The sequence below is a fragment of the Pelophylax lessonae genome, assembly GCF_965119305.1.
Source record: "Pelophylax lessonae genome assembly, chromosome: 2".
NCBI classification, from domain to species: Eukaryota; Metazoa; Chordata; class Amphibia; order Anura; family Ranidae; genus Pelophylax; species Pelophylax lessonae.
The window spans coordinates 369,153,919-369,167,858 of NC_138769.1; the positions used below are offsets into that span (position 1 = coordinate 369,153,919).

Below are 13,940 nucleotides of genomic sequence, written 5' to 3' on the forward strand. Positions count from 1 at the left end.
TTGCAAGCTGCCCCCTAGACCCCCGTTATTCTTACCTGAGCCCGAATGTTCCAGCGATGAGCACGAGCCCAGCAGCTCCAGCCGCTGTCTTGGGTTCTCACTGGATAGATTGATAACAGCAGGAGCCATTGACTCCCACTGCTGTCAATCAAATCTAGTGACACAAGAGCAGGGTTGGGGCTGAGTCCTGCCCTCTGTGTCAATAGATGCAGCAGAAGGACTCGGGAGTGTGCCCGCATGGGTGCCCCCATGGAAAGCGGCTCTCAGTGAGGGCACCCGATGAAAAGGAGGAACCAGAAGCGACACTGGGGCACCCCAGGAGAGGAGGATCGGGTCTGCTCTGTGCAAAACCCTTGCACAGAGCAGGTAAGCATAACATGTTTATTTAAAAGAAAAAAAAAAAAAAAACCTTTACATTTACTTTAAAACTGGCTGAATTCAGTTTAACATCTGAAAGGGAAGAAGACTAGTGGAGAAAGATCTCAGCTTCTAATATTTTTTTGTAATTGTTTATTTCTTCTTAAACACAAATTATTCCAAACATCCTTAAAACTGCAGTGTACATTTATGGAAAACAAATCCAAAACCATGAACAGAGGTATACAAAGTAAAAACATTTTTCAATTTTAAAATATAGTTGTTCTAAAACACGCATTAAAAAGCTTCTATAGTCAAGATGAAAGGATATAGATTGTTTCATGCATGAAATAGGCAAGATCAAAAAGGTATAGAAACATTAAAAGTGTATGTATTGGTAAAACTCTTTTTGAAGATTTGGATAAAGTGGTGAAGAATTAAAACCCATTTCTAATTTTTATTGTGCTCTGTGTACTCCAATGAAGAGAATCACTCTATTTGTCCTGTTAACCACGGTCACCAGAACTGAAAGTGAGAGAAATTCCAAAATTTTGAGCAATCATTAGAACAAGAATAGGGAAGAAAACTTGCAAAGGGGCACACTGATTCTAGTAACAGCTAAGAGGGGAAATCTCTTCACTTTGTAGATATTTCCTGCCATTTACTGCAAGTCTTGAAACTTAAAGCATACCACGCAGAATGTAAAAAATCTCTGTTAATTTCGGAAGGGACAAAAATTTGGTGGGCCATACATAGCTAATGGATCAAACATGGCAGGTTGATTACCACCAAAAGTATTGGGAGGTTGAAGGTTTGGTGCAATATTATAAGTTGGCCAAAAGTGGTTCATTTCTGGTGTAAAATTTTGCTGGCCAGGAAAATGAATATTTGGATTGTTATTCTGATCCTCCCCTGCCATGTTTTGAAGGTTATTACTTAACACACCAAGGATGCTCATCAGTTCGTGCATGCCTACTTCCCCCGAATCAGGGCATTCCCCAGTGGGCGGAAGTCCTGTATGTGTGGACCCCTCATCTGCCATCGTCTCTTGCTCCACATCTTCTAATATAGATGAGAAGATGTCATCAGGGATATCAAACTCTTTCTGAATGGGATTGACCTTTTTAGGGACAGATGCCCATGATGGGTGGTTTGGAAGAAGAAGAGCCAGCAGCAAGTGGGGATGGTCATCCTCAAGACCTATAAAAAAAGAAAAAAAAGATATAATAGAGCATGTAAAAGGAACTCACACTGCAGATAAGATTTGTTTTAATGATTTAATGAGGCAGAGTTTTAGGGAGATCAATCTATCCACTGCAAGAAGCTAAACAATCACTGCTGTTATATACAAGAACTGCCTTCAAGCAAAAAATAAATTAAAAAAAAGTCCCTGTGTGATTAATATTGTTATAGCTGTGCAAAATCAATAAATAAACACCTGGCACCTTAAGAAAATACATTGTAGCTCTATAGCAATACATCTATAATAAAGTTGGACTCACTATTCTGGAGCACGCACGCGTCTTCAACCTAACGAACGTGCGTTTGCAATACGTGTGTGCGTATTCATGCTGGTGTGGCCATGTTGAGAATTGGCTAATGTGCCAGGTCTATGAGCGATTATTCTCCGGGTAGTTCCCTGACAATACCATTCTGTCTAAGGACTGCGGATCCTTGTGCCACTTAACAAGAATCTCTATCCGTAGAGGTCTTGTGTGAATTTGAGCAAACTGGACCTCCTCGAAGGTCGACTCCCAAAGCCTGCATGCAAGTCCGCAGGGAGGAGAGATCGTTGCCCATCAGCAACCTGATCAGCTATGCCACATCTGAAGCTTGTCCCCGGGGAGAAAGACTCGCCAGTGAGGAGTCCAAAATTATACCCAGGTAATTCAATCGCAGAGACGGAGTCAACGCAGACTTCTTGAAGTTGATGGTCCACCCAAACTCCTGAAGGGTCTGAACCATGATTGACAGGTCGTCCAACAGGGTTGGGTGAGAACTTGCTCTCAACAGTAGGTCGTCCATATATCCAAGGATCACAATCCCCTTTTTCGGAGCAAATTCAACACCAGAGCCAAAACCTCGGGGAAGGCTCTGGGAGTGGAGGCTAGGCCAAAAGGTAAAGCCACAAATTCAAAATGCACCTCCGCCACTGCGAAACGGAGAGACCGCTGATGACCCTCCTAGGTAGGGATGTGCAGATACGCAACTGTGATATTGATGGAGGCCAGAAAATCCCCTTGACTGAAAGATGCTACCACCGACCGAATGGATTCCATCCAAAACTTCTGCACCTGCACAAAGCGGTACAGTGACTTAAGGTCCAAATTTGGACGCACCTTGCCCTCCTTTCTGGGCATCGAAAGGAGATCCTGCACTGCCTCTCTGAGATACTTCAAGCTATCCGGAGACAAACGGAGAATTGAGGAAACAATCTGCCTGCTGGACGAGATCGAAATTGGATCTTGTACCACAAACGAATCAGTTCGGGAACCCATTTGTCCTGAATCAGACGTCCAGGGTTCCTGAAGTAACGCAGATGCCCCCCAACCCAGAATCGGGTGAGGGCACCCCTTGCAGAAAAATATGTTTCCGCCGAACGGTTTACCATTTTCTTGTGCCCTTGAGGCACGAAAAAACCACCTGTGAGCCGAGAAAGAGGGTCCCCTCTGGGATTTTTGACTTACCGTAAAATCCATTTCTCTGATGTGCATTGACGGACACAGCTCCTGATCATCATAACTATTGGGTTATACTGCCTCCTACAGGAGTAGGATACTAGGCAGAAAATAATTCTGGCTACACCCATGGGCAGTCCCAGGGGGTATACTCCCTCTCTCTGCTATAGCCACTCAGTTTTGTTGCAAGCAGTGTCAGGAGAATTTTAACTCCACAGAGGGGTGAGAGAAATGGATTTATGGTAAGTCAAAAATCCCATTTTCTCTTTCGTTTATAGACAGACATAGCTCCTGATATTCTTAACCATTGGGACGTCCCAAAGAAGTGTTAAAAATGACGGTTGGAAACAACAAAAAATTTCCCAAGGCTAAACATTAGCCAACAAGGCAACAGAAGCTCAACAAAAAACAACTGGAGCCCACCTGAAAAAAACAACACACCCTCAAAGTGGATCAGGTCCTCTTAAACAGCAGCCTGCAAAACTGTGTGGCCAAATGAAGCATCCACAGATGCCAACACATCCACTTTATAAAACTTTGAAAATGTGTGCACCGTCGACCAGGTGGCCGCCTTCAAACCTGCGTCACTGACGCCTGATGACAGAAAGCCCAGAAGGCACAAAGCATCCTAGTAGAGTGTGCCTTGACAGGGAAAGTAGGATCCTGACCTCTGATGGAATAGGACTGAACCACTGTCTGTCTGATCCATCTGGAAATGGTCACAGAGGAAGCGGACAACCCTTTTGGAGGTCCATCCGTGAGCACAAAGAGTCTGACTTCCTGAAAGACTCCGTAGCTGCCAGGTACATCCTAATTGCCCGGACCACATTCAAGGCATGCAAGGCAATTTTCTTCGGATGTTTAGGCCTGGAACACAGGGAAGGCAACACAATGTTTTCATTCAAATGAAAATCAGAGACAACCTTTGGAAGGAACGACGGACAGGGGCGAAGAAACACCTTATTCCTGTGAAACACTAGGTAAGGTAAATGACAGGATAACGCTGCCAGTTCCCTCACCCTGCACGCAGAGGTGATAGACACTAAAAAGGCCACCTGGGACAGCATAAGCAGGGGAATCTCCCGAATATTTTCAAAGAGAGGCTTCTGTAGAGCTAAAAGCTACATATTAAGATCCCAAGGTGGCAACGGAGCTCGCACTGGGGGAACCAAATAGAGGACCCCCTGAAGAAAGGTACACACCAGGAAGAATGTGGCCAAAGGTCGTTGGAAGACCGCCAAAGCCAACACCAATTTCTGTTCAACTTGAAGGAAGGTCAAGAGAAGGAGCGAGGAAGAACCCCAAGAGACTCACACCACGCAATGTACTTCTTCCACTTATGATGGTAGATCTTCCTAGAATTAGATTTCCTAGCTTTCAACAGTGTAGGAATCACTGATTCCCTATCCTTCAACACCTGGCGTTCAACAGCCAAGCCGTCAAAGCCAGCGACTGTAGAGCAGGATTGAAGATCGGTCCTTGGGACAGCAGAGATACAGAGATATTTATACATCACTGGTATTTTTACTGTATGTGTTTATAAATATATATATATATATATATATATATATATATACATACATACATACACACATATACATATATATACAGTTGTGTTCAAAATTATTCAACCCCCACTGAAATTGATTGTTTTGGCCAGTTTGACATTGATTTGATCATTAGTCATCCTGCTTACAATTAAATCAAAGAGGCACGTGTAGGTCAGACAAATATAACATAACATTTATAATGAAATAACCACAAATGTCTTTTCTGTGCTCACATCATTATCAGTTTTATTCAACCCCCAAGTGACATTAAATCTTAGTACTTAGTACAACATCCTTTTACAGTTATAACAGCTTTTAAACGTGAAGCACAGCTTGACACAAGTGTCTTGCAGCGATCTACGGGTATCTTCGCCCATTCGTCATGGGCAAAAGCCTCCAGTTCAGTCACATTCTTAAACTTGTGCACTGCAACTGCTTTCTTTAAGTCCCACCAGAGGTTCTCAATCGGATTTAAGTCTGATGACTGTGATGGCCACTCCAAAATGTTCCAGCCTTTAATCTGCAACCATGCTCTAGTGGACTTGAAGGTATGCTTGGGATTATTGTCCTGTTGAAAGGTCCAACGTCTCCCAAGCCTCAGGTTTGTGACGGACTGCATCACATTATCATCCAATATCTCCTGGTACTGAAGAGAATTCATGGTACCTTGCACACGCTGAAGCTTCCCTGTACCTGCAGAAGCAAAACAGCCCCAAAGCATGATTGACCCCCCGCCATGCTTCACAGTAGGCAAGGTATTCTTTTCTTCATAGGCCTTGTTCTTCCTCCTCCAAACATAACGTTGATCCATGGACCCAAACAGTTCTAATTTTGTTTCATCAGTCCACAGAACACTATCCCAAAACTTCTGTGGTTTGTCCACATGACTTTTGGCATACTGCAGTCGACTCTTCTTATTCTTTGTAGACAGCAAGGGGGTGCGCCTGGGAGTTCTGGCATGGAGGCCTTCATTACGCAGTGTGCGCCATATTGTCCGAGCAGAAACTTCAGTACCCACATCTGACAAATCTTTTCTCAGTTCCTCAGCAGTCACACGGGGACTTTTCTCCACTCTACGCTACAGGTAGCGCACAGCAGTCAAAGTCAGCATCTTCTTTCTGCCACAACCAGGTAGCGTTTCAATGGTGCCCTTTGCCTTGAATTTGCGAATGATGCTTCCTATGGTGTCTCTTGGTATGTTTAACATCTTTGCAATCTTCTTATAGCCATTGCCCTTCCTGTGAAGAGTAATCACCTCTTCTCTTGTCTTCCTGGACCATTCTCTTGACTTCACCATGTTTGTAACCACACCAGTAAATGTCTAGAAGGAGCTGAGTATCAAAGTCATTTTAAAGCTGCCTAATTGGTGCTTATTAGGCTTTATTGCTGCTCCCTGACATCCACAGATGTTTTTAATACAGTAGTCTTTAAGGGGTTGAATAATTGTGTCAATGAAGAATTCACAAAAGAAACATTTACTACTGTATTACAAAACCAATTGATGTCATTTTAGTTGCATATGGTCCTTTAAGAAGTCCTTGTAGGATTTCATTCTGAATACAATTACAAATGTACACTAAATTCCCTAAAACCCTTTACAGCATTGGGGGTTGAATAATTTTGAACACAACTGTATATATATATATATACACACACATACATACATACTTTTTCACATCATACGTCCCTAATACTATATATCCCTACCATTGCACCTTTTTTTATTTAGCTCTTTTTATACCTTTTTTTTTACCTGTTTGCCACTTATTGTATACTTTTTTAATATAATTTTTATATTTTTGCATATTTACACAATTGTATAATCTTATCAAAATATCAATAGTAGTTTTTTTCTTTCTCTTAGTGTCAAAGACATTTATTTTTTTCTGCATTTTTCCCTATTATTTTTCTTTTTTTTTTTTAAACGTTCCCTAACATTTATACTGCATATTCTTTAGTTTATTTTATTTTTTTTACTATGTACGATAATTTGTTAAGCACGTGATTAAATGCCTCTACTTTTTGAATCATGCCCATTTTTTTTTTAAATAATCATTAAAGGTTACGTTTTAAAAAAGGAAGTCTGCCTAGATGCTCCCACCCAATTACTTTCCTTTTTAAGTTTATATACAGTATATCGTTCAGTCTCCTTACATACTGCCAAGCTTCAAAATGCATCTACAGTGTCTTGAAAAAGTATTCATACCCCTTGAAATTTTCCACATTTTGTCTTATTACAACCAAAAACATAAATGTATTTTATTGGGATTTTATGTTATAATATAGACCAACACAAAGTGGCACATAATTGTGAAGCGAAAAGAAAATGATAAATGGTTTTCATATTTTTTTACAAATAAATATCTGTGGCGTGCATTTGTATTCAGCCCCCCTGAGTCAATACTTTGCAGAACCACCTTTCCCTGCAATTACAGCTGTAAGTCTTTTCGGGTATGTCTCTACCAGCTTTGCAAATCTAGAGAGTGACATTTGCGCCCATTCTTCTTTGCAAAATTACTCAAGCTCTGTCAGATTGGATAAGGAGCATCTGTGAACAGCAATTTTCAAGTCTTGCCACAGATTCTCAAATGGATTTAGGTCTGGACTTTGACTGGGCCATTCTAACACATGAATATGCTTTGATCTAAACCGTTCCAATGTAGCTCTGGCTGTATGTTTAGAGTCCTTGTCCTGCAGGAAGGTGAACCTCTGCCGCAGTCTTAATCTTTTGCAGACACTAACAGCTTTTCTTCTAAGATTGGCCTGTATTTGGCTCCATCTATCTTCCCATCAACTCTGACCAGCTTCCTGTTCCTGCTGAAGAAAAGCATAACAACATGATGCTGCCACCACTATGTTTCACAGTGGGGATGGTGTGTTCAGGGTTTTGTGCAATATTAGTTTTCTGCCACACATAGCGTTTTGCTTTTAGGCCAAAAAGTTCAATTTTGGTCTCATCTGACCAGAGCACCCTCTTCCACGTTTGCTGTGTCCCCCACATGGCTTCTCACAAACTGCAAATGTGACTTTTTATGGCTTTCTTTCAACAATGCCTTTCTTCTTGCCACTCTTCCATAAAGGCCAGATTTGTGGAGTGCACGACTAATAGTTGTCCTGTGGACAGATTCTCTCACCTGAGCTGTGGATATCTGCAGCTCCTCCATGGGCCTCTTGGCTGCTTCTCTGATTAATGCTTTCCTAGCCTAGCCTGTCACTTTAGGTGGACGGTCATGTCTTGGTTGGTTTGCAAGTGTGCCATACTCTTTCCATTTTCAGATGATGGATTGAACAGTGCGTCAGATGTTTAAAGCTTAGGATATTTTTTTATAACCTAACCCTGCTTTAAACATCTTCACAACTTTATCCCTGACCTGTCTGGTGTGTTCCTTGGCCTTCATGATGCTGTTTGTTCACTAAGGTTCTCTAACAAACATCTGAGGTCTTCACAGAACAGCTGTATTGATACTGAGATTAAATTACACATACACACAGGTGGACTCTATTTACTAATTAGGTGACTTCTATAGGCAATTGGTTCCACTAGTTTTTAGTTAGGGTATAAGAGTAAAGGGGGCTAAATATTTATTTGTAAAAGTTTTGAAAACCATTTATCCTTTTCTTTCCACTTCACAATTATGTGCAACTTTGTGTTGGTCTATCACATAAAATCCCAATAAAATACATTTACGTTTTTGGTTGTAACAAGACAAAATGTGTAAAATTTCAAGGCGTATGAATACTTTTTCAAGGCACTATAAATTTGAAATGCTCTGCTTGGCAACAATAGATGCTCTTTGCACCTCCCAATAAGCGGAAGTCCTCCACACTACGCGCTCGGGGTACAGTGTGCACTCTACAATCCGCTGCTGGCTGTGGCTCCGGACCGGATCACTATTCATATCTTCTACCTGCACTGACGTAATACTGATTCCATTATGGTCAGCCTACCCTTCCCTGAATTTCATTAATATTTTGCTCAGATCTAAAATCCCAGAATTAAGGTACTACAAGAATCCAGACTTCTCTCCCCTACACAGCCCTCCTCCTGGCTGTGACTCTGGCTGCAGCTCCCTTTTAACAGGAGACTGGATCTCTGAGCTTCCTTTCAGTCTAATACTACAGACCTTCTCCAGAATAGTGAGACCAGTTTTATTATTCATACATGTATTGCTATAGAGCTACAGTTTATTCTCTCATAGCACCAGGTGTTTATTTATAGATTTTGCACAATGGACTAATGGCATGCACTAATGGATCTGTTCTCAGTTTGCTATCATCACCTTGGGCAGTTAGGAAAATAGGCCAGATCGTACATTGTGCAACTGCTCAGCTTAGCTGTCTAAAAAACTCCTGGAAAAAGCACCAGTAATTTTTTTTTTGTTATACCTGTGTAAACTTTGATCACAGATACAGCTTAATCTCCTACATTTAGGTTGCATCCTTACCTTCTCAGAGGAGTGTAGTTTAGGCTTCATGTGGCTCTGTAGGCCCCAAATACAGGCTATATTTTATTTTGCCTTTTGGCTCTGTGCTGAAATCTGGCTGACTTCACAGGACCTTTGTTATTTGATTGTTTTGTGGGTGTTTGTTATCAGTACAGAACTGAGGTGGGAGAAAAGCCTGTCAGAAAGGACACTTCTAAGACAGAGAGGGAAGAGTGGAGATTCGGATTATTACAAATAACCATTGTTGACAGGTTCTCTTGAGAATGGTGTTTATCACTATATCTCCGTTTACCTGACAGTGCAAAGAACTAGAACTTGAATTTGACCTTGGTGTATTATGATTATACAGTTTAATATGCTTCAACAAACAGTATATAGCAAATAGTTTTATTTTCTCAAATACTACATGCCCTCAATTTTGTCAGTCTTTTTATGTCATACCTGGTCCTCCCAATGGGCGCAGTTTTGGAGGGATTGGTTGACGTGCTGGCAGTGGGACAACAAAGCCCTCCATTTTACAGGTGCCAATGATCCCATACCTCAGTTTGCGGTTCAAGTAGGAGAACAGTCGGCTATAGGACACAGCATCACTAGCTGTCCGTGGACACAGGCGGAGCAAACACATATCCTGCAAAGACACAAGAATGAATGTTCTATTTCTTGTTGCACTCACCATTTACACTCTAAGACTAAAAGATACAATAGTCTGACTTTCCAGGATAAACAATTTCCCCCAAAAGTCCAAAAATATGAAAGATAACAGAAAATATGAAGTGCTTTGTAAATTCACTAGTTTACAGTACATTAAATGGGAAGTTCAGGTAATCTACAATTCAATGTTAAGCAGATGCTGCACACACCAAAGCAGCAAATACCTCCCTATTAAATTATCCATAAGCGATAATTGGGAATTTATTGGAGGCAGCTTGCCAACCTCATTTTATGTGTGTGAATGGGCTAGTAGTGGCTGTAAAGGAGGATGGCAGAAACTCCAGCCACTAATGCCCCAGAGACATGGAAGCAATTTAAGCAGTAGACAGGTGCTGTAACACTCCAGCTTCTTTCCATCACTGATACTTAAGTTTTTCGTGGACTAAGCCTTAAACCTGAATTGAAAAGTCATTTTGATTCAAGTTTAGGTCTTACAGGTACTCTGGAATATTAATTACCTTGAAAGGAAACAGTGACTTGTACATAATTAAATGCTAGGTCAGCATACCATGAACCAAAGGTAAATGCTGTTTTCTTATCACATTAAAGGAAATCTGCTGCTAAAAGTACTGCATGCAGTATTTAATGATTCAGAACCTGATTTATAAAAACGAAAGAAAAAGTGAATATGTCTTCACTTTTCACCTAAAAACTTGTATATTATTTTTTTTGTTGCAATGGAAATTAGCTCCTTTGCTTCTGTTTTCATGCATAAGCCATATACAAGCTTACAAATATCACAAATGTTTGCGCTAGTGTAAATACTAAAGGCTGCCTGCAAAAAGGGAATGGTATATGTAAATCCCAAAATATTGTATATATAACAGTTATTGTAGCCTCACACATATAATATATCCAGTGCAGATAAACATAAAAAACCTCAAAACGGTAAACCACGGTGAATCCTGTATAATCAATTATCAAATACTGTATAGTGCAACAAGTGCAAATAAATGTTAAATCAGTAAAATATCACGTGATCAACTCTCAAGTATTCTCAAGTTCTCCATTAGGTAGTTAATGGAGAAAGTGTAATGTTTTCCTTTTCATGGCTTACTAAGGCCCCTTTCACACATACAGACCGTTTGTCCGTTTTTCATCCATCCGTTGACGGATGAAAAACGGACATCAATGCATTCCTATGGAAAAACAGATGACAATGGATCATCATCCGTTTACATCAGTTTTCATCCGCTTTCGTCAATATTTGTTTTTTAAACACTCTATTTTTCTTCTGTAAAAAAATGGATTGGACGAAAAACAGATGTAAACTGACAAACAGTCTGTTTTTTCAAAAAACAGGTAAAAAAACGGATGAAAAATTGATGAAAAACTGATGAATACTTCATGCATTTTTACATGACTGAACTGATGAAATGAACAGTCCATATGTGTGAAAGGGGCCTAATACATAAAAATGTATCCAAACCTGATTGAGGGGCTTTAGAGAGGATGGTTGTGTACCCACCTGACCAATCAATGCAGGCATATCCTTACTAATTGTTTTGCACATGAACTGACCAAATACCACAAGAATGTCATTACTACAAACTGACCAAGCCCCTTCAGGAATGTGTACTCTCTTTCTTGAAAGGCAGTACAGTAAAACCTTAAATTGCGAGAAACTTGGTCTGCAAATGTTTTACAAGACGAGCAAACTTTTTTTTTTAATTTTAACTTGATAAACTAGCAAGATCTTGCAATAAGAGTAGCGTCACATCACAACTGAGTATAAAAGAGAAGAGAAATCCCATGTTAGTCAATGAGAGCTGTCTTAATTAGCACTACTAAAGTCGCTCCGACATTAGTAAAGTTTCCTGTACTACTTCAAGACGACTTCTATCCAACTTGTGTCCATAGACTTTAAAGAGGGTTTGTGAAAAAAAAAGCCTATGCTCAAAGGAGCTCAATGAAAATGCGCACAAAAAAGCACAAGCTTCTTCAAGCTGAAATAAAAGCTCAAATGCCAGTAAAAGCAGCTTTTTTTTTAGCTGCAGTGTGCAGAAGCCCTAAGTCAGATCCTCATCTTAATTGATGTGATTTGGATCCAACATTACAGGAAGATTGCCCAGGCATTCCCTGAAGTTGCCTCGAAGTAACATTGCTATAATCTTTTTATATGGACTATAGACTAAAGAACTTATGAATAAATGGTTGTGGAACGAATCATCTGAGTTTCCATTATTTCTTATGGGGAAGTTAGCTTTGATAATAAAAACTCAAAATACTGCGCTAAAACAGATAAAAAGGAATTAATGAATCAAAATCCTATAAACTAATAAATATGACCTCCTAGCACAACATCCCTTTGGTAAGATACAATATAATATATGCAAATAAAGTAGCAGCGCTCAAGATGTATCAATTAAAATTGAAGAAACAGTCCTCCAGTGAGATGCGACTAACACTGTGGAGAGGGATCAGTAGGTCCACCACGGAAGAAAGCCAAACATACAGCCTCTTACTAGATGTATATGGTTAAACAGCCGTCAAAACAAATATGTTACTGTTGCCTGGTCAATGGATCCGACAATGTAAACCCCACCAGTTCCAATCACACAGCACATTCCAAAAGAAATAGGAAGGCGATACTTGTACAAACATCTCCTCTGCTGTCACTTCCAGTATTCTCTTCTAACACACAATACTTAACCTAATTTGTTTGTAAAATATAAAACCACGTAGAGTAAATAGATACCAGAAATGTCACGCTTTAAAATTGCGACGTAAATTTTACTATCCATAGGCGATGCTTTAAAGGCCTTTACAAGTTACCACTTTAGATGTACAGAGGAGGTCTAGTGTTAGAATTACTGCCTATGATCTGATGTTTGCGTAGATACCTCACATGTGTGGGATGTCTTTGCACACTAGAACGGGAACACTTTACATTTTTTTTAATTATTAATTTATATATATATTTTTTTATTTTTACACTTGCTTTAATTGTTTTAATCACTTTTATTGCTGTCACAAGGAAGGTAAACCTCCCTTGTGACAGCAATAGGCACGTGACAGGTACTCAATACGTGCTCTATAAGATCCCAAATCCCTCCTTTTGAACTTTTGATTTTTTAAAAACTGGCACCTTTAAGATTCCAGTAAACCAGAAATGATGTCATAACATCGCTTCCGGGATACCATATCCGAGACCCGATCAATGCCGGTCCTGGCTTTGTTTGGGTCTCCGGCCAGCCGGCGGACATGCAGGCAGGTCACTCTGGTCTCTCACTGCTTGTAATAACAACCAAGCAGCTGCTTATCCGCATCTGTTTTCATTACAAGAGAACCGACCATCGGCTCTAAAAGCAGTACCGGTGATGCCTGTTCCGGTACAACCACTTGAAGTCAAATGATGTACAGGTACGTGATTTGGCCGCAAGTGGTTAACCTGTACAGGAAGGCCAGTATGAGAGGCACCGGATGTAGGGCATAGGCTGTTTGAAAGGACCACTTTCAGGTTAGAACATACAATGGCTGCCTATGGATGACAGCACCTCACACAGATATTGGGAACCTTTGCATTGTCTGGGGACATACAAAAGATCCATCTCTGGAAGAAAGGACCAGGCTACAAGCTCTTGAAACACTCGCGGAAGAGACTACTCGTTATTGTCCAGATAGTCCACCTAGAGGTTGCAATGTCCCAGTAGACACATTGTCCTGGATCAAGTCGATTTTAAGATTCACCTCCTTTAATTGGGAAGCAGCTTTGCATGCCTCCCTGCTTCCTGATGTAAGCCACCGATGTAACACTGTCCATTCTCAAGAGGACTGAGCTGCCACGAATCAGTGGCAAAGGCCGCGGGGGCTTGATACGCTGTCCTCAATTCCAGCATGGTGGAAACTATCTTCTCTGCTGGATGGAGCCACCGGGTTAGAGCCCAAAAGCCCTTGCTGAAGCCTCCCCAACCAGTTTCACTGGTGCCCGGAATGACTACTATCCAGGAAAACGGCAGGAGAGATTGACATCGAAGAAGATTTTGCCTCTCTGCCCACCAAATGAGGCCTTGCCTCAGAGTGGGTTATTAATATAATCTGGGACAAACCTTGAGAGTCCCTCTGGAGCAGAAAGCTGTTCTGAAACAGGCGTAAATGCCACTGGGTCCACTTCACCATTGAAATCACAGACGCCACGATGCCCAACAATTGAAGGAAACATTTGGCCGAAAGATGGTTGGCCAGCGTGCAAAATCCAC

General features: G+C 40.9%; 1 protein-coding gene across 1 annotated transcript in view; it reads right to left on the bottom strand.

Moving 5' to 3' along the window:
- Positions 1 to 762: 762 nt before the first annotated feature.
- The window catches only part of SPOCD1 (SPOC domain containing 1), a gene marked incomplete at its 5' end in the record, with an annotated part of 374,162 nt that continues 360,984 nt past the window's right edge, over positions 763 to 13,940 (bottom strand). Inside the window, 2 exons of the mRNA XM_082245154.1 lie at positions 763 to 1,557; positions 9,472 to 9,658. Of these exons, the coding sequence (XP_082101280.1) occupies positions 1,073 to 1,557; positions 9,472 to 9,658 (672 nt within the window). The 3' untranslated portion in view covers positions 763 to 1,072. The remainder of the gene's footprint in view (positions 1,558 to 9,471; positions 9,659 to 13,940) is intronic.